The sequence below is a fragment of the Neophocaena asiaeorientalis genome, unplaced genomic scaffold (assembly GCF_003031525.2).
Source record: "Neophocaena asiaeorientalis asiaeorientalis breed wild unplaced genomic scaffold, Neophocaena_asiaeorientalis_V1.1 scaffold308, whole genome shotgun sequence".
Classification (NCBI taxonomy): domain Eukaryota; kingdom Metazoa; phylum Chordata; class Mammalia; order Artiodactyla; family Phocoenidae; genus Neophocaena; species Neophocaena asiaeorientalis.
Window position 1 is genome coordinate 995,822 of NW_020172768.1, and position 23,216 is coordinate 1,019,037.

The 23,216-nt window shown below is 47.3% G+C and overlaps 1 protein-coding gene across 1 annotated transcript; it reads right to left on the reverse strand.

Moving 5' to 3' along the window:
* Positions 1-822: 822 nt before the first annotated feature.
* On the reverse strand, positions 823-22,238 carry SCN3B (sodium voltage-gated channel beta subunit 3). Its single transcript, XM_024740781.1, has 7 exons — positions 21,891-22,238; positions 21,389-21,564; positions 14,730-14,893; positions 11,959-12,184; positions 7,273-7,411; positions 3,553-3,632; positions 823-3,184 (listed from the first exon to the last, which is right to left on the reverse strand). The coding sequence occupies exons 2-6, from the start codon at positions 21,441-21,443 to the stop codon at positions 3,569-3,571; spliced, it is 648 nt and encodes a 215-aa protein (XP_024596549.1). The 5' UTR covers positions 21,444-21,564; positions 21,891-22,238; the 3' UTR covers positions 823-3,184; positions 3,553-3,568.
* Between the last annotated feature and the right edge of the window lie 978 nt (positions 22,239-23,216).

Consider the following 23,216-nt stretch of genomic DNA (forward strand, 5'->3'; position numbering starts at 1 on the left):
AAGATGCAGTTACACGGCCTTTTCTCTCTGATTTATGTCAGGTGGGTTCACAGATTCTGAGATGGGTATGTTTTCCTTTTTGATCCCGTAGTTTTGGGGGGAAAAAAGGAGCTACTATCTCTTAACCATTCATAGCTCTATACATATTTTCAGCATATTCCTGCTCTGAAAAATTCCTTTCCTACTAACATTTCTAGTTTGGCATCTAAGGAGAAACCGGAAACTCAAGAGAGTCAGAAATCCGGGCGTGTGGGTGTTTGGGGGTGGTGACTCTAAAGGACAGTGCTTTTAGATGGACTGAAAATAAAGGCTGGTGTTGGGACAGGTGCTGACCGTCAAGGTATTTCCACACAAGAGTTGGGGCTGCGATGCAAGACTGAGCTGATGGCAAAGGTCAGTTGGGCGAGGTGCTCACAGGGCCAGCAGAGTTGAGCAATGAAGGTCATGGCTGTTAAGCCCAAGGGGAGGGAAAACCAGACCCAGCCGAGCTGGCCTTGAGTGAATTGTATTATTAAGCATCAGTCAGGGGAAATATCCAGCACCAAGACAACAGGTGGGGTTCCTAGAGTGATGATAGCCCTTGAGAACATTTCTAAGCCCTTTAATAGAACAGCATACCAGATAGAGCTTCCAGAGCAGTGCACATTTATCTGGGTCCTTTGTAGGAATATGCGGGGGAACAGGGAGGGAGTGAGGATTTGAAGTAGGCTGGTGATCACAGTACCTTGTGGATTTATAGTCATGATCAAGTCTCCCAGGAAGGAGTTTAATTGCAATTCAGGAGAAATAATGAGGTACAAACCAACGAGAAAGGGGAAACGAACATGAGATTAAGACTGAAAGCACAGTTTTAGCATGGACCGAGAAGCAAAGTGGTAGAGGAGCAGTGGAGTGGGGTTAGGGGTGAGCGAAGATGTTTAACATCTCAGGACAAGCAAGAGAGGCAAAGATTAGATGGAAGTAAAAAAAAGAAAAATGAGAGGAAAGGAAGCAGCTATGGTCTCAGTGGAAAGAGAGCTGGGCTAGGGCTCAGAAGACCTGAATTCTAGCTCTCTGTTTACCCACTATGTGAACTTATGATTTGGTAAAGCTTCTTAGCCTCAGACAGCGTGTTTCTTCATTTGTTAATGTATTAGCCATATCCACCTCACAGAGCTAGTTGTGGAGAAGAAATAAGATAATTAAAATGCTTGGTAAATCATATAGCTTAATAAAGAAAGCATTAAAGATGAGAAGAGTTGAGAAGTTAGGAGGAGGAAAAGACTAGAGAAGATTACTTGTAAAGGATAAGAAAAAAAGAGAGGTACCATTCAGCTTCATTAAAAATCACCCAGGAAATATCTGAGTTGGGCTTTTAAAAAGGAAAAAAAAAAACGTGCATTCTAGATCACAAGTTAGATGCGTGGTCTACTGAAGCAAGAGGGAGGTGGAGTGGTAGAAAGTAGTTTCTGCGGCAGGCTTCTCATCCACCATCCACGTGACTGGGAAAACCTCACAGTAATCCAGGCCTGTTTTCGTCACAGGAAAGTAAGGAAAATCTATATTCTGTCCCCTATTTCAGAGAGATTGTGTGGGAAATTACCGAAGAGGAAGGCCTTGAATTTATTGAAAGTATTTTCTTCGATAAAATCAGACTCTCAAATATGTAAACAAGGACTAATTCAAGTGCTTTCCCAGGGATGGCAGAGATGAACTGAGTTTGTCAGGTGAGGCCCAAAGCCAAGAGAGTGGGATCTTTCCCCATAGATGCCCCTGGATCTGAGGGACATTTTGTTCATCGAATCCCAGTCACTTTCATCTTCTCACATCCCATAAACATCCTTCCCCCTCTCATCACAAGGTGCAGAAGGACATCACACTTAACACCAGTTACTCAAAGTGAAACATGAGATATCAACTAAAATGCTTCCAGTGGTCATCTGCTCTCCTAACATCTAGGGGAAAACAAAAAAAACCTTGGACATTATGAATTCACAGGTGAAATATTGGGAAGCCACCTAGCCTGTCCCTCCTCTATCACATCACTCATTTGCCATCATCTATCTCAGGCTAAAAACATGTGTCTTAGTTAAATGCCATTCCCGGATGCGTTGCCCTTCTGGAAGATGTCTCAGATTCACAAATCTTTTCACTAAAGAAATTCTTCAAATCTACCTCACATCCTTCTCTCTGCCTTTTTGGCCAATTTCTAATTGCCTGAATCAGAGCTAACCTCATCCAGGCCATCCGCCGCGTTCTGTGCCATGGCCAAACTCAATTTCAAAGTCTTTTCAAGAACAAAATTATCCCATCTCGGGAAGTGTAAACTGGACTGCACCTTAGGCTCTATCTGCTCCAATTTATCCTTTGAAGTCTCTTATCAGTGGAGTCCTGTCTTGAGTCTCCGTTGCCTCCTGTATGAGTAATAATACTGACCCACAGAAATTTTGAGAGGAAGAACTTAGGAATTGCAGTCCCAGTGCCCACAGGAAAACAATGCCACCTTGCCATCTCCGGTGGTGCGTTCACCTGGCAAGGCACACACGTTGCCCCAGGAGGATCGTGAACATGTTGTATGACTTCCCAAGTCCCCTGCCCTCGGCTTCTTGAAGTACTGACCCTAACCCAGGCCTTTGAGACCTCTTGGGATCTAGCCCTGGAGCACCATAGTCCAGAGAACATTTTAGTCCATGCTTAATGAACTTTCTATCACTGGAGGGCCTAGAAACGCATGCTTTGCTCTGATGCTCCAGCCAAGTGGACCAGGAACTTAGAAAAACTGACTTCGAGGAATCCCACTTCATGACACTCTTGCTTTAACCCAGACTAATCACTCCAGCTTCCTTCCGTTAAGCCCTCCATTCACTTGCGGCAATGGAGAATCAGCGGGCTCCAGCACGTGTTGAAAGCCAGGTGGAGCACGGGGGAGGGGTCCAGTTGGCATGGGAGCTGCTTGCTTGAAAGCAAGGGCAGGCTGAGGTTGAGTCGTGTAGAAATGTTGGCTCCTTGGTTCTGGCAAAGTCTTGTGTGTGGAGGTCTGATGGAGTTAGCAAGTCAGAGGTGGCAGTTCAGAGGTGAGTGGATGTATGATGAATGAACTGAAGGCTGGACGCGTGGAGGGAAGTGATGTGGCCCCTGGGGCACCCTCCTGACGCTGTCGACACCACTGAACATGGGGTAGCCAGCGCTTCAGTGTTCAGGCCACCTACCAGTGATAAAACAGCTCACTGAGAATTGCCAGCCCAGTCCAGCCCAGCCGAAGGCTCTCTGACCTCATCCACGATCCTTACGTAGGAGGGAGAATGGGGAATTATTTTTTTGTCACTGTGGGTAAGGAGTTCAAGTTGCCCCAACACTCAGGCCAAAGCAACTCACCTTCTGAAGGACTTGAACCTCGCACAGAGCTCCATGACTACTTGGGCATCAACTTAAAGAAGTACCCTGAGGGTGGGGACTCTGGGTAGGGTAGAAATCTAAGGGACCAAATCTAAAGTCATTTTGGTTTGTGGGTGTCAAGGTCACTTGTACAACCTGCCTCCTTATCTACCTGCCCCTCCCTTCCCTGTACATCACCTCCGGTTTCCCCCTCCTATTCCTCCACTGGTACCGCAGAGTTCTCTTTGTTCTCCGATGGGATCGCCAGGTAGTCAGACCTGTTGGAGGAGAGAGGGGGGAAGAAAATCAGTGCATTTGCACCCAGAGGTGCCAACACAGGAAAAGGGAAGGAGCAAGGGCCCCAGGAACAAGGATGTCTCTAGAACACCTCTGCACTTCCTTCTCACCATGTTACCCAAGAGAAAATGAGAATGGCCCTTTCAGCAGACTAGAATAATAAATACTTTTGTTTTTTCCTTCCACCAGCAACGTATGAGTCTTCTCATTTATCCACATTGTTCTCAGGACTTAGTACTGTTAGATTAAATCAGCCAAACTGATGGATGGGAAATTACATTTTATAGATCTTTTAATTTTCCTTTCCCTGATTACTGGCGAAGTTGAGCATCTTTTCATAAGTTTATAAGCAATTTGGGTTTGTACTTCTGCAATATGACTTCATTTGCTTTACCAGTTTTTCTTCTGAGACATTTGTCTTTTTCTTTGATGATTCCATGTCTTGAAAATATCTTTCTTTTTTCTCTTATAATTTATTTATTTTATTTTTGGCTGTGTCGGGTCTTCGTTGCTGCGCGCGGGCTTTCTCTAGTTGCAGCGAGTGGGGGCTACTCTTCGTTGCAGTGCACGGGCTTCTCATTGTGGTGGCCTCTCTTATTGGTGGAGCATGGGCTCTAGGTGCACGGGCTTCAGTAGTTGTGGCATGTGGTCTCAGTAGTTGTGGTTCGTGGGCTCTAGAGCGCAGGCTCAGTAGTTGTGGCACATGGGCTCAGTTGCTCCGTGGCAGGTGGGATCTTCCAGGACCAGGGCTCGAACCCATGTCCCCTGCATTGGCAGGCGGATTCTTAACCACTGCACCACCAGGGAAGTCCAGTATCATAAAATCTTTACTCTAATAGCTGTATAAGAAATCTTTATATCTGACAGGAAAACTCCTACCAGCCACCTCCCCCAAACTTATTGTTCTTTGAAATAGGCAAACTATGGCCCATGAGCTAATAAAGGCTGTTAATTGTTTAAAGGGTTGCACACAAACAAAATGAAAGAACAATAGGGGACAGAGACCCTCTGTAGCCTGAAAAGCCCAAAATATTTACTATCTGACCGTCCTCTGGCTTAGACTAGTTTTAGCCTCTGGGCTTCTGTATGACTTTTAAGATCCGCTTATCAAGTTCCTTGAACAACCCATTGGGTATTTTGATGGGAATTTTACTGAATTTGCAGATTAATTTGGAAGAGAATTGCTATGTTTGTAACAGTGAGGTTTTAGTCTTCATTTATTTAACTCAAATCTTTCAGTAAAATTTTGTAATTTTCTCCTTAAATATCTTACACGTTTTTATCAGATTTATTCCCAGGTGCTGGAGAGTATTTGTTGCTATTGTAATTGAATTTTTAAAAATGTTTTAAATATTGAGATGTTTCTCTAAATTTTTGTGGCTGGAATATAGGTGCTTTTATATTTATAAATATTTTGATTTGTATCAACAATCTTATGAAATGTTCTTACTAGTTCTAATAGTTTGTCTATAGATTCCCTTGGATTTTCTATATAGGGAATCATATTGGCTGTGAATGATAATTTAGTTTCTTTCTTTACAATTCTTACTCTTTTTTTCTTTTTCTTTTTTCTTTTTTTGTATTTACTTAGTGCACCACCTAGGATCTCCAGTATAGAATAGAAGCAGGTATCCTTGACATGTTTCTAATATTACAGGCAGTTCTTCTAAAGTTGCCACATAGATGATATTTGCTGTAGGTTATACTAGTTGCTGCCATCGATCAGTTTCAAGGTGGTTGGTGTTTAGGTTTAGACTTATATGTATTTATCTTGCTCAGGACACATTGTGCTGCCCGAATCTGAAGAGTCATACCTTTCCTTAGCCGCTGTATCTCTGAATATTGTCTCTCCTCCATTTTCTCTCTTCTATTCTAATCGATCTTCTTAATTTTTGTCTTCCTATTTCTTTGTGATATTCCACCTTTTTATATCTCTGTGCTTCATTCTGTGAAACTTCCTTATGTTTATCTTCTGGTTACCAGTATCCAATCTCTGGTGAACCAATCCACTGAGTTTTGAATTTTATTGACTGTATTTTTCATTTCCAGGTTTTTCTTTATTCCTGTTCAAATCTGCCTGTTCTTTTTTCTTAATAACTTGTTGTATTCTTGTGTTTTGGTTCCTCCTCTTGTTTTAACTCTTTTAAGCAAATTTCTTTTCTATATTCTACCAGGTCCTTCTTGTGTCTGAAGCTCCCGGGGTTTAATCCTGCCATCTGTTACTTCTCTTTCTCATGCTGGATTATTTCCTGCTGTGTCTTTTAGTTTTGGATGAGACTGTGGAATCAGATTCAGCAATGCTTTATCTGGGGAGCACTGTTAAGCCTCAGCTAAAAGTGGGTCCCTTCAGAAAACAGTTTTTCATTTGCGTCTACATGGTTATCGCTGTCTGGGGACTAATTTTTTTTTTATTGACTTTCTCAGCTTAGAGGTTCCTGGATCATGTGGGTAGCATAAATTTAAATCCCAAACATTGTGAGAGCAGGCTTGTGGTTACCGGTTCTCAAGAATCTTTTATGTTTCTACTTGGAGTCAGGCCAGGTAGATATGTTTCCTTGGCTTTTCTCTGGGCTGGTGGACTGATGATTCTTTACTGATCTATCTTTTGCACGAGCTGTAGCCCTCTGAGGATCCTGGTTCTGCTGGTGACCTCAGTTCCAACTCTTTCTTGTGCAAGGCCAGCTGTGGGCACTTCCTGTGCAAGTGTGGGCACTTCCTGTGCTCAAGCACTGAAATCTGATCACCCAGGTCACCAGGAATGATAACCTCCCCAGCGTATCCTTTCTTTCCTTCTATCTGGTCAGTTATCATTTTTTACTTTTCTGAGATCATAGATATCATGAAAAATGATACTTTCTCAAGCATTTCTAGGTGATAATAGCCTAGGGTTTTTAGCTTATCACCTCCACTGTGTAAATCTGTGAGGGTTATTTTCTATCTTTCCTCTCCCCAAATAACAAGCCAACATGGCCCCTTAGACTCTCAGACCCCATCATCTGTTACCTGTGCTCGAGTGACTAGGGCCTTGGCGAAAATGGCCAAGGTACAGTCCGGACGTTGGAGCAGAAGAGCCCGTCTCTGGGTTTTCAATCACGGCCAAGCTCCAGGGGGAAGAACATGTTTGGAGCTCCTTAGCTAATAGATGGCAGAGCCCAGGTGGCCTGATGAGCTCTGTGGTTTACAGCAAACAGCTGAATGTGTCGGGAACAGCAAGGACACCAGACAGGCTTCGGTTCAAATCCCAGCCTCTCCTCTCATTATCTGTGTGGCCCCAGCAAGCCACTTAAGCTCTTTGAACTGCTTCAGCATCTATGAAATGGTCATAATAATGCTAATGTCATGGGATTGTGGTGGCAGCTGATGGGCTTTACATAGTGGTTAAGAGTGCAGGGCACGAGTTAGCAGGCACGAAGCCAAACTTTGCTTTGCCTCTTATAATGGTCTTGGGCAAACTTTCCCAGGCTCAGCTTTCGCATCTGTAAAATGGGTATATTCATGCTGCCTACCTCAAATGTTGTTGTGAGGAAAGTGGAGGACTGTGTAAATCACTCACCACCTCACCCATGAGAGCAGGCGCTCGGAAGGTGCGAGCTATCATTATTTTGGCATCTTTGGACTTACGCATTTTCTTGGGCTGCCTCTTCGGCCTTTGAGACCTTCCTGTAGCAATATATCATCTCGATGAGCAGCCACAGAGTGAGGAAGACCAGGAGGATGTACATCATGATTTCTGAGACCACAGAGGTGAAGTCCTCTCCAGCTGCAAGGGGGAGAGTGAGGCTCACAATATGCATGTGCAACAAACCCAGAGCTGTCCTTGAGGTCTGAGATACACGAGGCCTATTTTTAGGTATGTCTTAAATAAGCACTGGGTCTAAAGGAACACAAGAGGGTACCAGTGAGATTTAACATCCCCTAATTCTCCTGCCTGTCAGCTTTCTCACTGACTTTCTTCAGATGCTCTGGAGGGAGGCATGAGGGAGAATGATGGGTGGAGGAAGAAGTTATAGAGCTGGAAGGAATCCTGGAGCTGAGATACATGCAGCCGGTTCCCAGTTTTCCTACTTCCCGGTGTGTGAACAGTCGTTTCCCTGATTTGAGACTCAGTTTCTTAATTTGTAAAGTGAGGATAATAATTCGTACCACACATTACCTAATGTATTTAAGGATACCTTGTGAGATGTAAAAGTCTGCACAGATGTGAGGCACATGTCTTAGTTGAGCCGACTCTGTCCTCTGAGCTTAGGGTGGTGGAGTGTGGTACCCCCAGGAAGAGGGCGTCGGAAAACATGGACAGGGCCACGTGGACAGTGCCGTCAGCCCACCCAGTGACCTGAGCATGTCTGGATGAGAAGCAAGGACGTTCCCAGCTCATCTTCCCTCCAGGTCATTCCAAACCCAAACAGAAATGAGGGTTGGAGAATTCCACAGATTAACCAGGCTGTCCTCAGAGTTCTACTTCCGGAACACAGATCTGATCCTGCCATATACCTACTGAGAACCTTCCAGTATTCCACACCACCCTCAGCACAGAGACCTGACCCTCTTAACAGGGCACAGGAGGCCACTCGCTGTGCAGGCTTCCTCACCTCATCTCCATTCGGTTGGCCAGCAAAACCTCTCTACTCATACACACTGTGGTCTTTTGGGATCTGTGGACGTTTCTTCTTTCTCTTCCCTCTTCCTAGATTGTATCTCACACCCCAGTGCTACCTCTGTCCCAGCATCGCCTCCTGCTTTTCAACCTCCCAACCATTTTTCTAGACTCCACGGAAGTCACCTCCTCTGTGAAGCCTTCCTCAGCTTCTCGTGCAGTTATTAACACTTCCCAGATTGTACTGTGATGTGTTTCTCTCTCTTCTCTACTGACTGTATGCTTACTAAGAACATATTTATTTCTGAATTATCAGCCTGTTGCCTAATCCTAGAATACTTGAAGTATTCAATAAGCATTTGTGGAATAAATGAATATAAATAAATATTGATCTTCCTTGTTTCCTAACCAACAAAAATGACAAATAAAACACGATAGGGAATTCCCTGGCGGCCCAGTGGTTAGGACTCGGCACTTCCACAGACGGGGCCCAGGTTCAATCCCAGGTTGGGGAACTAAGATCCCACAAGTCGTGTGGTGCAGCCAAAAAAAAAAAATTTTTTTTTCATTTAAAAAAAATAAATAACTGAAACATAATACATGGCAAATGTCCCGACATATATTCCTTCCTAGTGGCAAGGAAGGCTGCAGCCACATCTCCCTTTGCTAGCTCTCAGCAGCAAATTAGATTCATGGTTATTCATAGGGCATAAGTCATCCCCAAGGCCTTGCTCATTAAAAGCACAATATAGGCACAGCCATGACCTTCACCTCAGAGAAGCAGTCCAAGGGCTCCAGGATCACCCAGGTTTCCTAACTGGAGCTGGAGGTCACAGATGCAGCTTGAGGTACAGGAGAATGCCAGACACATCAAATGTCTTTTCACGGGCTGACAACGGTCTGGTTTGCGATCTGCTCAACTTCAAGCACCCTATTTCTTTCTCTTTTTTTTTTGCGGTATGCAGACTTCTCACTGTTGTGGCCTCTTCCGTTGCGGAGCACAGGCTCCGGACGCGCAGGCTCAGCGGCCATGGCTCACGGGCCCAGCCGCTCCGCGGCATGTGGGATCTTCCCGGACTGGGGCACGAACGCGTGTCCCCTGCATCGGTAGGCAGACTCTCAACCACTGCGCCACCAGGGAAGCCCCCCTATTTCTTTTTAAATGCAGTAGCCAGAAGTAGTACCACAGGAAGCTGTACTCAGTAGCTGTATTTACCTCTAGGTGAAGAGAACTCAGATTTCTGTCTTAGAGCCAGGGGGTGAGAGCCTACGCCAGGATCAGTCCAGCTTGAGCAAAGAGAAGCAGGGAGATTCTCTGGGACCACAGGGATGGAGCAGACGTGGGGAATGTGTCATGGTGGAGCGTGCAGCAGTATGAGAGCAGTGACTATCTGGGGATGGGGATGCAGAGGGCTGCCAAAGGGGTCACGGGGTCAGGGGAAGAGAGAAAAAGAAAAAGTGGCAGGGAGTAGGCGGTGGTGGAGGGAAAAGATGCAGTGGAAACACAGGTAATAGAGGCAAAGATCTGGACCGCAGTCCTGCTTCTGGTACTAACGTGCTTCATGTCTGGGCGAGCCCTCCTCTTCCAGAGCTCTGTCTCCCAGCCACAACACGAGGGCGTCAGAGCTGCACCCTCCCACCACCTGGGGAGTCATTTCAACTGACTTTCGCCAGACCGCACCCCAACCTGCTGCACTCACACGGTAGCAGTGGTATGGAGCCTTCTGCGCTGAAGGAAAGCCCCCACAGCGATTCCGATGCCAGCTCTTTGTTCAGACCCTTGGACTGAAAGACAGCCAAGCTTCCTTCCAGCCCTAACGTCCCGAGGGGCTCTGTGGCTCTGATGACAAACTTGTTTTCCCTCTATTCTTACCCAAGTCTGGCTCTGGTGCCCGGCAGGCAGGCAGACTGGCTCCGCTTTGCCACCCTTTCCACTGGCTGCGCAAAGGTCTCTGGAGGCAAAAGCCTTTGAGAGCACAAGGTGGAGACAGAGGCAGCTTCCTAGGGCCTGGCTGTCACCAGCCGACAGTCCCGAGGGTGAACAGCAGAGGGCGCCAGGCTCCCTTCCCCCGGGGGCACAGGTGTGTAAACAGAAGAGGATAATGGAACTTCTGAACAGAAAAATACCTTAGAGAGCTCCCAGTCCAACCCCCTCGCTTCACACAAGAGGAGACGGGCTCAAGGAGGGGAAGAGGCTCATCAGGTCTGAGCCAAGTGGCCTGAGAGTCCCTGTGCCCCATCTGGATTGACCTACCTTCCGTTTCAGTCTTGTCTAAATCATGACATCGCTCGCTCTGCTGTGCACCCTCGTTTGCTTCATGAATTTAATCACCGTAACACGATAAAAAATAAATACACCTGTGGCCTGAAAGTCGGGAATCCTGGCATCCTTTTCTAGGGAGAGCCTGGCTTTAATTTGACCTCTCCTTTCTTTCCTGCCCCACACCTTTTGCCTGTTCACTGACCTGCATCTTGGGGCAGCCATAATGCTGAGAACGTGCTGGAAATAGATCGTCTAGGAAGGGCTAAGTAAAATGGAGTCATCATTTAGCCTGGGTGAGAAAACACAAAGGGAAATGCATATATCGCTCCTCTGCCACATGAAGGAACATTTGCAAACGGTGAGAAGCCATGGAACAGTGCTCTGAACAGTGAGTCCATGGAAAGCAGAACAAGGCCAGTGCTAAGTTCACCCTCAAGATTCTGGATTCGATCGCAACAGAAACTTTTTGAAAGAACTTCCCAGCCTAACAAGGAACCAGCTGTGGGAAATCGGGAACATTTAAAGATTGGAGAGCAAACCGCGTTTCCCCTTCTCATAGCTGAAAGTGAGGTTATATAACGAGAGACGCCACGGATGGGGAGGGGTTTGCTTGTATGACTACTGTGGAGGGAGGCAGAAGACAGAGGCTGTCAGACTTTGGTTTACAGCAGTTGTTCTCAAAATGCGGTCCCCAGCAGCAACAGCATTTCCTGGAAACTTTTTTTGTCAAGCTCCATCTATGGAATCAGAAAGCCTGGGTTTAAGAAGTCCTGCAGGGGGCTTCCCTGGTGGCGTGGTGGTTGAGAGTCCACCTGCCGATGCAGGGGACACGGGTTCGTGCCCCGGTCCAGGAAGATCCCCCATGCCGCCGAGTGGCTGGGCCCGTGAGCCATGGCCGCTGAGCCTGCGCATCCGGAGCCTGTGCTCCGCAACGGGAGAGGCCACAACGGTGAGAGGCCCGCGTAATGCAAAAAAAAAAAGAAGTCCTGCAGGGGAATCTGAGGCTGGCTGAAGTTTGAGCACCGCTAGTTCAGAGGTTTGTATGAGTCACAGACAAGAGGGTAGATGACCTCTAGAGAACCTCAGGAGATTTCTCTGAGCCCATTGAATCTGAGATTCAGTGCAGGCCAGAGTAGGTATAACTGTCTTGGCAGTTTTAGGCTTCAGGGAGGCTGTCCTCTTTCTCTAAAGGTGAGATTCCAGGTCAAGATTACTGCACTATCATCTCCAAGCCTTTCTGCTTTGAGGAAAGACACAGAGAGGCAAGCTTTCGGGTGGCTTGCAGAAAGCTGGCCGCCCCAGGAGGACAAGCCAGTGGTGACATTTTTAGATATCACCACTCCAGATACATGGGGTTTTGCATTCTGCAAGGGGCTCATTTATGTGGAAACCCGCTGTCCTCCCTCCCCCGAGAGCAGGGCACCCAAGGGAGCCTGTGCCCTAGCCTTACCCTCCTCGGTGACACGGAGGGGGATCAGCCGGGTGGTCTTCACGAAGGGGCGATGTGCCTCAAACTCAAACTCCCGGGACACGTTGCAGGTATAGAGGCCGGAGTCGTTCAGGGTGACATTGAGCACAGTGATGGACACGTCCTGCAAGTCTTTGCTCCCGTTCCACTGCAGGCGTCCCTGGAAGGGGCTCTCCACCTCCTGGTGGCCGTTCCGGTACTCGTAGATCTGCAGGTAGAGAAGCAGAGGGTGTAGGAGAGAAGACAAGGTAGAGGTGGGGACAGGGCGGAGAAAAGGACCAGAATGGTGCTCGGATGTGGGGACGGGGACAGTGTTACCAGGAGCTCCCAAATGTGGGAGTGGGCTGGGCATCTCAGAGGAGGGCAGGGAAGAGAGCAAAGACAGGGAAAGACGGGCAAAGGCACCCAGGTGTCAGGGCACATGGACAAGGCAGGAAGAGGTGGGCAGGGAAAAGGGCTGGAAAGGAAGAGGACAGAGGTAGGTGAGTGAAGTGTACAGGAGATCAGGAGGGGGAAATTGAGAGAAAGGAAGGATTGGAAGGAGGCAGAGAGAACAAGAGAGAAAGGTGGGTCATGGGGGCAGCCGGGGAGAGACTAAGGCAGAGAGGCAGCTTCATTCGTCATGAAGACGTCTGAGAGCTCTGGCCTCCAAAAGTGTCTCTCGGAGCTGGTCCCCTTGGAGGGGATGTGAGCAGTCGGGGCCAGGCCGCAGGAAGGGGACCCAGGCTGCTTAAGTGGCCCACATGAGCAGAGAGCTGCCAGCCAATGTGCACACATCAGCTCTTCCACTCTGGGAGAAATTAGATCTGAAATGTGGTCTCTACGTTTCTCTTCTCAAACACTTCCACCTTCTGACATACCTTTTTTGTTGTTTCCTTCTACAGCTGTGCAGTCCATCTAGTTTCTGCTTGCCACGTGTGGCTACTTACATTAAAATTTAACTTACCAGGAATGAAACAAAATGTAACATTCAGTTTCCCCGTTGCGCTAGCCACAGTTCAAGTGTTCAGTGCCACCTGTGGCTGGTGGCTACTGAATTGGACAGCACGGATATGGAACACGTTCATTGTCACAAAAATTTCTATTAGTGTTGTTCTGTATTTCCAGCACACTTTTTTAAGTTTCTTTTCCTCCATCTGAGTCACCTTCTCCTCACTTTGGGCAGGCCTGGAAGCAGAGCAGGTGGCTGGCATATGAACAGACCTGAGGCTCGTGGGGACCTTTGCATCTGGTCAAGACGTCCAGGCTCCTGTCACCTACGCACTAGCCTCGGTTGCGCTCAGCCCTGAGCCAGGCACTAGGAAGCCCACTGTCCCAGGCCTGGCACCTGAGTACAGCAAAGCCACATCAGAATGGCACATCCAGCCTAGAGTGAGAAATGAGTCCAGCTTTAGGAGAGCTAGACAGAAGGGCAAACAAAACTCAATTTCATCCTAATGTTGTGTCTCCATTAGGTCTTTGTGGGGAAAAACTTGCCCCCAGGAAGATGAGGCAGTGCAGTAAAAAGGGCTTTGTATCTGCTGTCAGACGACCTGGTTCAAATCTAAGCTGTCTTACTAACTTAACTTCTTTGATCCTTAGTTGCCCCATTTGTGTGTGTGTGTGTTCTCTATCAAACACTTCTACAGTACTTCTTGTATTCCAGAACTATTCTCAACGCATTAAAAATTATAGCACGTGGGTCCTGGTAACAGCTCTGTGAGGTAGCTATGGCTTATATCCTCATTTTACAGATGAGGAAACTGAGGCACAGAGAGAGAGGTTAAGCAGTTTGTCCAAGGACACAGAGTTAAAATAAGTTGTGGAGTCAAGAATCAATCCCCATGGGCTTCCCTGGTGGCGCAGTGGTTGAGAGTCTGCCTGCCGATGCAGGGGACGTGGGTTCGTGCCCCGGTCCGGGAGGATCCCGCATGCCGCGAAGCAGCTGGGCCCGTGAGCCATGGCCGCTGGGCCTGCGCGTCCGGAGCCTGTGCTCCACAACGGGGGAGGCCACAGCAGGGAGAGGCCTGCGTACCGCAAAAAAAAGAAATCAATCCCAGGCAGCCTGGCTCCAAAGACAGTGACAATGTGAATAATGGTCATCCCCAAGTTGGTGTTCAAAGTATATAACAACCGTTTTGGCACTGGCACCAACCAGTCAGAACTGACATTGGCCATGGCTGATCCCTTAGTTCCCACATCGTGGGAGGTCTGGAGGTTCCTAGCAGGAAGGATGGTGATGAAGCCACTTGGGAGATTTGGCACAAGTAACAACTATAGGACTATTTAAATATGTTACCCACTGATGTGTGTGTACCTGTTGCACATCAGTCTTGGTCATGCCTGACATTCTTGTTTCACTGAGATTGTGAGACTGAAATGAGGTAACCTATGCTATCTCATTTAATGACCCTTGGAGTTATTTCAATGTTTCTGTGAATTTAATCCATCCAGCAGGATGGTGCAGACGTTCGATGAAAACACCTGCACAGTGCCTAGTGGGGTGACTGGCACACAGTAGGCTCTAAATACTATTCATGCCTTTCTCCTTCTTACCCTGCCTGTAACCAGGAGTGCCCAGAGCTGGCCTGGAGCCCTCCCTTTCTCAGAGGCTGGGCTAAACTAAGGCTGTCAGTTATCTGCAGAGGAGCTGTCAGTGCTTTGGAGAGAAAGAGCCAGTGTTCCTCAGATCGTCATTTCCCAGGCTGTCGGGAGCCAGGCACACAATGGCAGAGGCCAGCGAAACAAAGGGCAGAGTCAGCAGTCAGACATACAAGGAAATCTTTACCGCCCTCGGGCCTGTAGAACCATTCCACCACCGTGGTGGCCTCAACGTCCTCCCTCTTCATGCAGGAGATGCAGCGCAGCTTCATGGGGTTGCCCTGAACCGCCTCCGTCTCCGAGGGCACTTCCACACACACGGGGAAGCAGACACCAGCTGGGGAGAGCCCGGACGCCAGGGAAGGGACAGGAGGCGTTAGGGGAGAGGCAGTGGAGAACAAGGAGGGGGGGAGGAGAGACAGAGAAGGCAGAATATCATGAGACAAACTGGAAAACAGCATGCGCGTGTACGTGTCTCCCCAGGTACACCCTCTCACAACGGGCAGGGATGAGCCAGCATTGACTGCAAGCCTCCCTGGAAGCAGCAGCGATGCGGTACAGCTCGTACCTCAGCTCTGCCCTCAAGGACTTAGAGTCAAGGTGGGAAACAGGGCACCCATGCATCCATCCATCCACCACCCATGCACCCCTTCATTCCACCAACACCCACAGAAATCTACTCTATGTCAGGCCTGACGCTGAGATACAAAGATGAATAAAACACGCTTCACGCCCTAAAGACATTTATAGTCTAGCAGGGAACACATACTCCTGTCATAAAACCAGACCATGGTGAGTGACATACTAGAGGAGAGGCAGTTACTCCTGGCTGGGCTGGGAAGAGACGAAGAGAAGGATGGTGAGACTTAAGGCCAGAAAGGTAGATCGGACCCATGTTGTGAAGACCTCTGTATGCCCTTCACAATAGGAGGGGTCACATGTTTTAAAGCCTTAGAGAGATGTAATCATATCTGTGTTTTATGGCAAATGTAGGTAATTCTGATGCATGGTGGAGGACGGAGCAGCAAGGAAGAGAACGGTGAGCTGACCCTGGGGCTGGAGCGATGACGCTTCACCCAAGGAGGAGAGAGAGACACGCAGTTAAAAATGAGGAAGGGGAGAAGGAGAAAATAATTTAAAAAATAAAAATTAAAATAAAATAAAAACAAAATTCAAAAAAGTAAAAAACAAAAAAAGGGGGAGTCAGATTGGGGGGCACCTTGGAGGCCACCCGCAGGCCTGGACTTATAGTTCCTGCCCTCTAGAAGCTCATGGCCCATTAAAGAGGGTAAGTACATCAGACGGAAAATTCAGAATGAATCAAAAGTGGGACGTGGCTGCCAAGAAAGCAAGTGCAAACGTGGGCTGTGTTATCAGATGTACACTGCAGGACAAAGGAGGAGCAGTTCCCTGTGCGGTTCAGAGCAAATCTGGACCACTATGATCAGTTCAGGGTGTCACATCGTACGAAAGGAAGTTTTCAACAAGTGCATGTGCAGAGGAAAGCAAGATGGAGAAGGGTCTGGGGGCAAAGTCTGGTAAGAACAAAGCGGGGACCGGAAGTGCTTAGCTTGAACACCGACGCACCTGTCTTCAAATATTTGAAGGTTGGCCTGTGGAAGAGAAAATAGATTCTTTCCAACTGCAAAAGTCACATGAAAGTAAAGCTAACTCAATTTAAAAAAAATTTTTTTTTTCTGGTGCTGAAGCTGTTAACAAATTCGAAAGACTATTTGGTAAGAGAGTTTGCCTGTTATACAGAAGACTCAAAAGTGAGATGGATCACCAATGATTCTTGTATCAGAACTTCCAACCCCTTCTGAGGCTACCTTCTCATTAATAATAAAAACAGAACCCCTAAAAAATGAAATAATACACGTAGTAATTTAAAAACTAGTCCACAGTGAATGGTCAGTCTGTTCCTCTACTGGCAGACAGTTCTTTCTAAAAGCAGAGAAAAGCTTTATTTAGAACTTAAAATGAGACTGACCGACTATGAGTCAAAAAATGAAATATTTGACTCAGAAAGCAACAGATTTAATTTTTAGACATAGGGTTTAAAAACTAGAGGCACTATGATAAAATTTAACATATCAAGGTCAAATAAATTTTATTGGCTTTAAACTCTCAGCAAGCGGGGGGTGGTTTTATCAGGCAGCCTGCAAGAGGCTCTCCTGCTTCTGCATATGGGTCATCGCTTTAATCGGGGGAGGGTCCGTATCTAGAGAGAACTGATCAGAAACATTTTCAGAATATGAAGAGTTTGAAAACTTGAGTATAGGCCTGGTTTTAAAAAAAAAAAAGCATGGTCTGTGCAAAAGTTTGGGAGTGGATAGAGGTGTAGAGTGTGCATTGAGAACCCCATGTAGCAGGGAGCCTCGGGGCACATTCATATTTAATGAGACGTGGTAAAGATGAGTTAGTTCAATGATGATGACTTCAGAGGAGAATAGGAAAATGTACCAAGGAATGTACAGTTACACTCATAGAGGCAGAAGAAAGACGGTATTGGGCAGCTGAAGGCTTGGGTTCGATAGACTCTTTTTGGCCGCACTGCACAGCTTGCAGGATCTTAGTTCCCCAAACAGAGATAGAACCCAGGTCCCTACGGTGAAAGCACAGAGTCCTAACTACTGGACCGCCAGAGAATTCCCAGTTTGGTAGACTGTCTAACCTCTCTGAGACTCAGTCTATGCACCAACAAAATGCTGAAAACAATATTTATCTAATAGATGTGTCATGCAAATTCTATGGGATGATTTCTACGAATGTGCTTTGTACATTCGTTAATGTTATTTTCCTTCACTTATTTGTTCACTCATTCAACATACATCGAGTGCTTATTGTGTGCTCTAGGCACTGAGAACACAACAGGGGACAAAACAGAAACCATCCCTGCTCTCATGGAGCCCACATTCCCGTGGAAGGAGAGAGAAAATAAGCAACATTAAACTGCAATAAGTGCAATTATAAGAAAAAATAAAACAGAATAGAGGAGTTAGAGTGTGCATAGAATCATCAGAGACTCACTGAGAAGGTGACCTCGAGCAGGTGTTGAAGGAAAGAAAGGAGGGAGCAAGCTGTATGAATATCTGTGTGAAGGTGTGCAGAGGAGATAGCAACTCGAGAGCCCTAGGGTGGGAGTGTGTTGGCAAAAGCAAAAAGCACAATAAAGTACAGGGCACAAAGTGAGAGTAGGAGGAGATGAGGCAGGAGAAATAAGTCAGAGCCGGATCATGGCTGCTCTTCCAGCCCACAGTTAGATCTTTGGCTTTTGCTTTGAGTGACATGGGAGCATTGGGGGCTGCTGAGTGGAAGAATGACATGATTTATACAAAATTACCTGATCTGACTGCTATGTTGGGAATAAACTGAAGAGGTGAGGAAGGATAAGGGTGGAAGCAAAGAGAACAGTTAAGAGGCTGGTACAGTGATCAGACTGAGAGGTGGTTCAATGACTTTGCTTGGATGAAGGGAACAGTAGAGCTGCTGGGGCTTGAAAGTGTGTAGTTTGCTGGACTAACATCCTTGAATAGGTGAGAGGTGATAGCCTCTAGTGAACAAGTAGATGAGTTGGTCTTAAATATAAACACGGTTAGTTCATTTAGAGTTAAAGGAGGGAAGGCAGAATACACGCAGTCAGGACGGTGAGTAGGGCACGGCAGCCTCTCTTTGTTCTGAGTTGCCCCTGAGTAATCCAAGGTATCATCAGATAGCAAGCCCCACTGATCGCCTTCTCCTTGCCAAAGTCCGGTTTGAAGTCCTAAGAAAGAACTCAGCTCATGAGGTCAATTTAATTCATGAGGTCCTGGATAGAACATTGCAAAATGGCCACAGAATCCTCTCATCCTTGTTTGCCTTCCTTTGCAATATGACTCGCTGCTCCTTCCACCAAAAGGTAAAGTATATTTCTTCACCCTGTAAGTCTCCAGTACACTATTGCCTCTCTTTCCAAGAAATCCTCTGGATATCCAAGAAAAGACTGTACATATGGTCGACATTCAACCCACATTGCTGACTGTAAATAATAAACTCCTGGAATAATCTTGGCCAAATCATTTGACCCATGGTCTCCTCTTCAATGTCTATAGTAATAATGAGGAAACCAGAGAAGGAAGAATATATTACTTATGATTATATTTAACTAAGGAATAGCATCAATCTATTATCACGTGGATAGTAATGTGTATGTAACCAACTCCTCTAATAACCCCAAATCTTCTTCTTCTTTGGTTATTGCTATACTGCTCCTCTTAACTTTGCTCTACAATGCTAAGAAAATAAAGGCTTTGATTAGAATGTAAATACTTTCCAAAGGGGGGTAATAAATGATGTTATTTGTAGATATTAACACCCTGAAATGACTTGGTCTATCAGATTAGCCAGTCACTTAGCAGAGCCTTGAAAGAATGGGATATAAAATGGGTTCCTGGGGGAAGACAGGAAAACATTCCCCAACACAACCGACACCTGGGAGAGTAGACCTGGAGAGGAAAAACAGAGAAGACACTAGGAGGTAAAAATGAGTAAGGCCCTAGGAAAGGCAATGGCATGGGAGAGGAGTGGAAGGGTGGCTCCAAAGAGGGATGAGAGGACAGACGCCCACCTGGCAATCCTGTATAGCAGCACACATGTCCATAAGAGGAGCTAGAACAAGCCCTGGAAGACTGAAATCAAGAGGTAAGAGTTCTCTAGCAAGTCCTTTCCCCTCCACTGCACTCATTTTCTCATCTCTAAATTGGAAATAATACTGCTTTCCCTGACTACCACCATAGGATTGCTATGGGGACCAAAAGAAGAAATAGATTGAAAATTGCTTTATAAACTGTAAAGCACAAGGCAAGTGTAGATTCTATTATTATTATTATTATTATATACTTTATTGAAGGAAATAAGGGAATTTTGTTCAATTCACGCAGAAAATAAAAGAGTGGAAAAAATTCCATTCATATTGGGAAGGGTGAACACATCTAAGTTAAGAGCTTTCCAATGCTGGAATTACATGCAAACATTACATTACCCTACCATTCAATTGTGCAGCTAAAAGGGACGTTAGATATCATCTGCCCCAATTTCCAAACTTATGTATTTCCAAATGTACATATATGAGGAACAAAATACTCTAAGGTTATTACATAGCAAGCTAGTGGCAGAGCTAAGACTCCAATCCAGGCTTTGTAAGTCCTAGTCAAAAGGTCCCCCTCCACTAGAATTCAGCCAAATATGCTAAAAGCTTAAATTAGGGTTTGGGAAGAAAGGCTCTGTAGAATCTCTCCCCAACCTTCTCTACAACTTCATCTCTCATTGCTTTACTCATGCTCTTTCTTATACAGCCCAACTAACCTCTCCTAAACCCCCTAGTCTTAGCCTCCCCCTGAGGAAATCACAGCCTTAAGTCTTCAAGGCAGGTGAGATCATTGGCGACCTATTATGTCTGCTTCATCTTCAGGTCTGGTCTACCCTACTGGGGATGGGTGGCGGTGAGTCTGCCCTTGGGACTGGCATTACTCTCCCTCTTTGTCCTTCCCAGCCTGTCTCATCAGGCATTTTGTTCAACAGGAAGCTTGGCTCTGCTTCTGGTCACATGCAAAATCCAGATAATGCTGGCAGCCAGAGTTAGTCCTGGAGGCTTAATAAAGTGATACTAAGGTAAAGAGGCTGTTCCCATCAGCATATCTGCCACTGCACCAGCAGAATGAGTTCCCTGCCAACCACAGAGCATAATCCTATACCTAGTTTCAGTAAGGCAGGTGGGCCTGCTCACATCTAATTATACTGGTTATTGATTTTTAACATGGAGGTATGTAGCTAAGATCATATAAAGCAATTATCAACTGGAGAGCACCTATATTTGACCTGAGGATCTAAGTTGCCAATACTGAAATGCCCATAACTACACAACAACCACACACACACACACACACACACACACACACACACACACACACACACTACTACATCCTCATCAATCCATGCAGATGCCCATGCTAACATGCTCTGACATACACTAGCATACACATTCAGACCCTGAGACATACGTCAACACAGTAAAGCATTCTCTCAATCACACATTCAGACATTATCATGTAGACTCATTAACTCCCACTACACACATGCAGACACCCCACTCCAAGCCCATCTCTAACACCACTCTGCTCAGCCTTACTGTTGCAAGTATAGGATTCCCTTATTTAGAGGGAGAAGGTCACCTCACTCCTTCACAGCAGACAAACAAGAACCTATTTATCGTTAAAGGCAAAAAACTCAGCCCCCCAAACACCAAAGCACCTTAATTCCACATGCTCATGAAAAAGAAGAAAGATGCAACTCCCAGGTGCCTATTTATCTAATATATCGCTGCAAATGGCTGAAGCCTGTTTTACTTATTGAAATTAAACAGATGGATCAACAACTAGTTTCATTCTCAAAATGCACGCATCCAGATTTTTTTAATATATAAAAATTAATTCAAAGACCTCATTGAGAAATGAAATGTAACGGTAACCGAGATTTTTAAATAATGAATGTGACTGCATGCTCTTTCAGCTACGGGAAAGGGAAAAAATACTTAGAAATTAACAGGAAACGGGAGGAAGGGTGGAAAAACCACCAAGGGAAGTTCAGGAATAAAGCAGCACGGGAGTGGGGAGGCCTTTTTCCAATCTCAGAATCCCAGCTCTCATGGAACCCCTCTGGATCCCGTGTCTGGCAGACATGCACAGGGGGAAGTCAGCCAGGGCTCCTCGTTTTCACCAACGACATCAATAAGTGTTATTACTGTCAGCATTATTACTGTCATCTGCATCTCGCATGGCAGGGTGCTGGTACTTACCCCACAAAATGAGCAGGAGGGAAGCCAGGGGAAACAATCTGTTGAAGCCAGGCATCTTTTTCAGCGGGTGGCTTCCGGGGCTAAACAGAGAGATTCCCTGGGTCAACAACTGCTCCCTCTCAGTACTTTCGAGGAAACCCTCTGGGACGAACTGCTCCAAGGGAGCGACTTTCGGACTGAAATAAGGGCCAAGTGCCGTTTACTGGGGAGGCTCTGCGGGCTTCTTGAGCCGGGCGGGGGTTTCAGCTCCAAGCCACCCTGGCGGACTGCCCCAATTCGAGGGAGTGGATCGGCAGCGTGGCGCGCCCTCCCCGGAGCCCGTTGCTGGGATCCGGATCAGCACCACGGACAGAGCCTTCCCCGCCCACCCGGAACTTCCAATTCCAGTCGCTCAGCTGTTTCCCCTGTTTGCGCCTCGGGGAAAGCTCAGCTCCGAAGTGAGCGGCAGGCAGGCTCTAGGCGGCTCCGCTGCCGGAGGGGTCCCTGTTGATCCACGTCTCACCTCCCTACTGAGAGTTACGCTCCGACCAGGATCCACCCAGACCTGGGAGCGCCGGCTTCGTCCGCCCTGATCGCCTTCTCCAGCTGGGCCTGCCCTCACACCAGAAACCACCGGGGCTGCCGTCTGAGCTACAGAACTCGTTCCACCTCAGTCCAGTCCACACCCGCCGAGCCTCCCCGGGGAGGTCCGGAGGGGGGCCAGGAAGGAGGCGGAAGCTTCTGTGCGGCCTGCGATCGAGAGGTGGGGTGGGTGGGCCCCGTCCCCGAGCTCGCCTGCAGATCGTGCAGGGGCCCAGACCCTGGGTGGCGCGTGACCAGCCGCCCTTCTCCAGGCGCCCCGACCGTGTGTGCTCCGTCAGCCTTGACATGCGCAGGCGGCTCTCCACCGCCACCGCCACCACTTACCCCCGCCCCCCAGCGCCAGTGCAATACTCCCCACCCCCAAACAGGCGTGCCCCTCTCAGGGCCGAGCGCGGCTGCCGAGCGCAGGGGCGGAGCTCGGAGCGGCGCAAAGACCTCAGCCCCCGCGATTTCTCTGCTCGCCGGCTGACTCCAGGTCTGCCTTTCGCATCTCCACACCTCTCCCTAGTACCGGCACGCCTCCTCTCACCAATTCACCGCCCCCACGCCCCCGCCCAAGCAACCCCGCTTTGGCTCCTGCACAGACATGCGAGCTTCCAGCTCCGGGAAGAGGAGGGCCAAATCTCTTTCAATGATGTCATCTCTAATGTACATGCTACATGGCTCCTGGCTTCTCTCCCCCGACCCCATCCCCTCCTGGTATATCCTTTGTCTAGCCTTGATTAATTAGTACCGGGCACCCTGAACGCAGCAAAATAATCCCTGCTTAGAAGTGGGGTAAGAGGGGGGCGCACCTGTTCCCGTGTTCACCTCCTCACTGGCTGAGGAGGTGATCCAAACGTCTGTGCAACAGTGGTGTTGGGGGTGGAGCAACTCCCTCTCGCTCTGCTCACTTTTTTGTTGTTGTTAAGTTTAAAAGCAGATAGACTGTGGTTTGGCTTCTTCCAACTATTAGCCTCACCCTAGTCCTAGCAGCTGTTTCACTGCCCCTCCCCATCCCTGGAAGGGAAACCTGAACGTTTAAATTTAGTTATAAACTCAAATTGACATAATAGATTAGGAATGCCTGGAACCGAGTGAAAGATTAATACAAGAACCTCTCCCCCCTTCTCATTCCCTACTGCTCCCTTTCCAAAATGGGAAGCTTGACACTGATATTCCAAAACAGAACAGCAGAGTAACGGCTGACTGTAAGTGAACCGTGTGCAGGAAATTCTCCCTCCTAACATATCACAGAGCAACAGAA

What these genes read in the sequence shown, in the direction of transcription:
- SCN3B (XM_024740781.1), bottom strand. Translation starts at nt 21,443, where the DNA reads ATGCCTGGCTTCAACAGATTGTTTCCCCTGGCTTCCCTCCTGCTCATT. An exon ending in CCTCCTGCTCATTTTGTGGG is followed by an intron (nt 14,894 to 21,388) that starts GTAAGTACCAGC and finishes GGCTCTCCCCAG; the next exon opens with CTGGTGTCTGCTTCCCCGTG. An exon ending in GAGGCAGCCCAAGAAAATGC is followed by an intron (nt 3,633 to 7,272) that starts GTAAGTCCAAAG and finishes CTCCTCCAACAG; the next exon opens with GTCTGACTACCTGGCGATCC.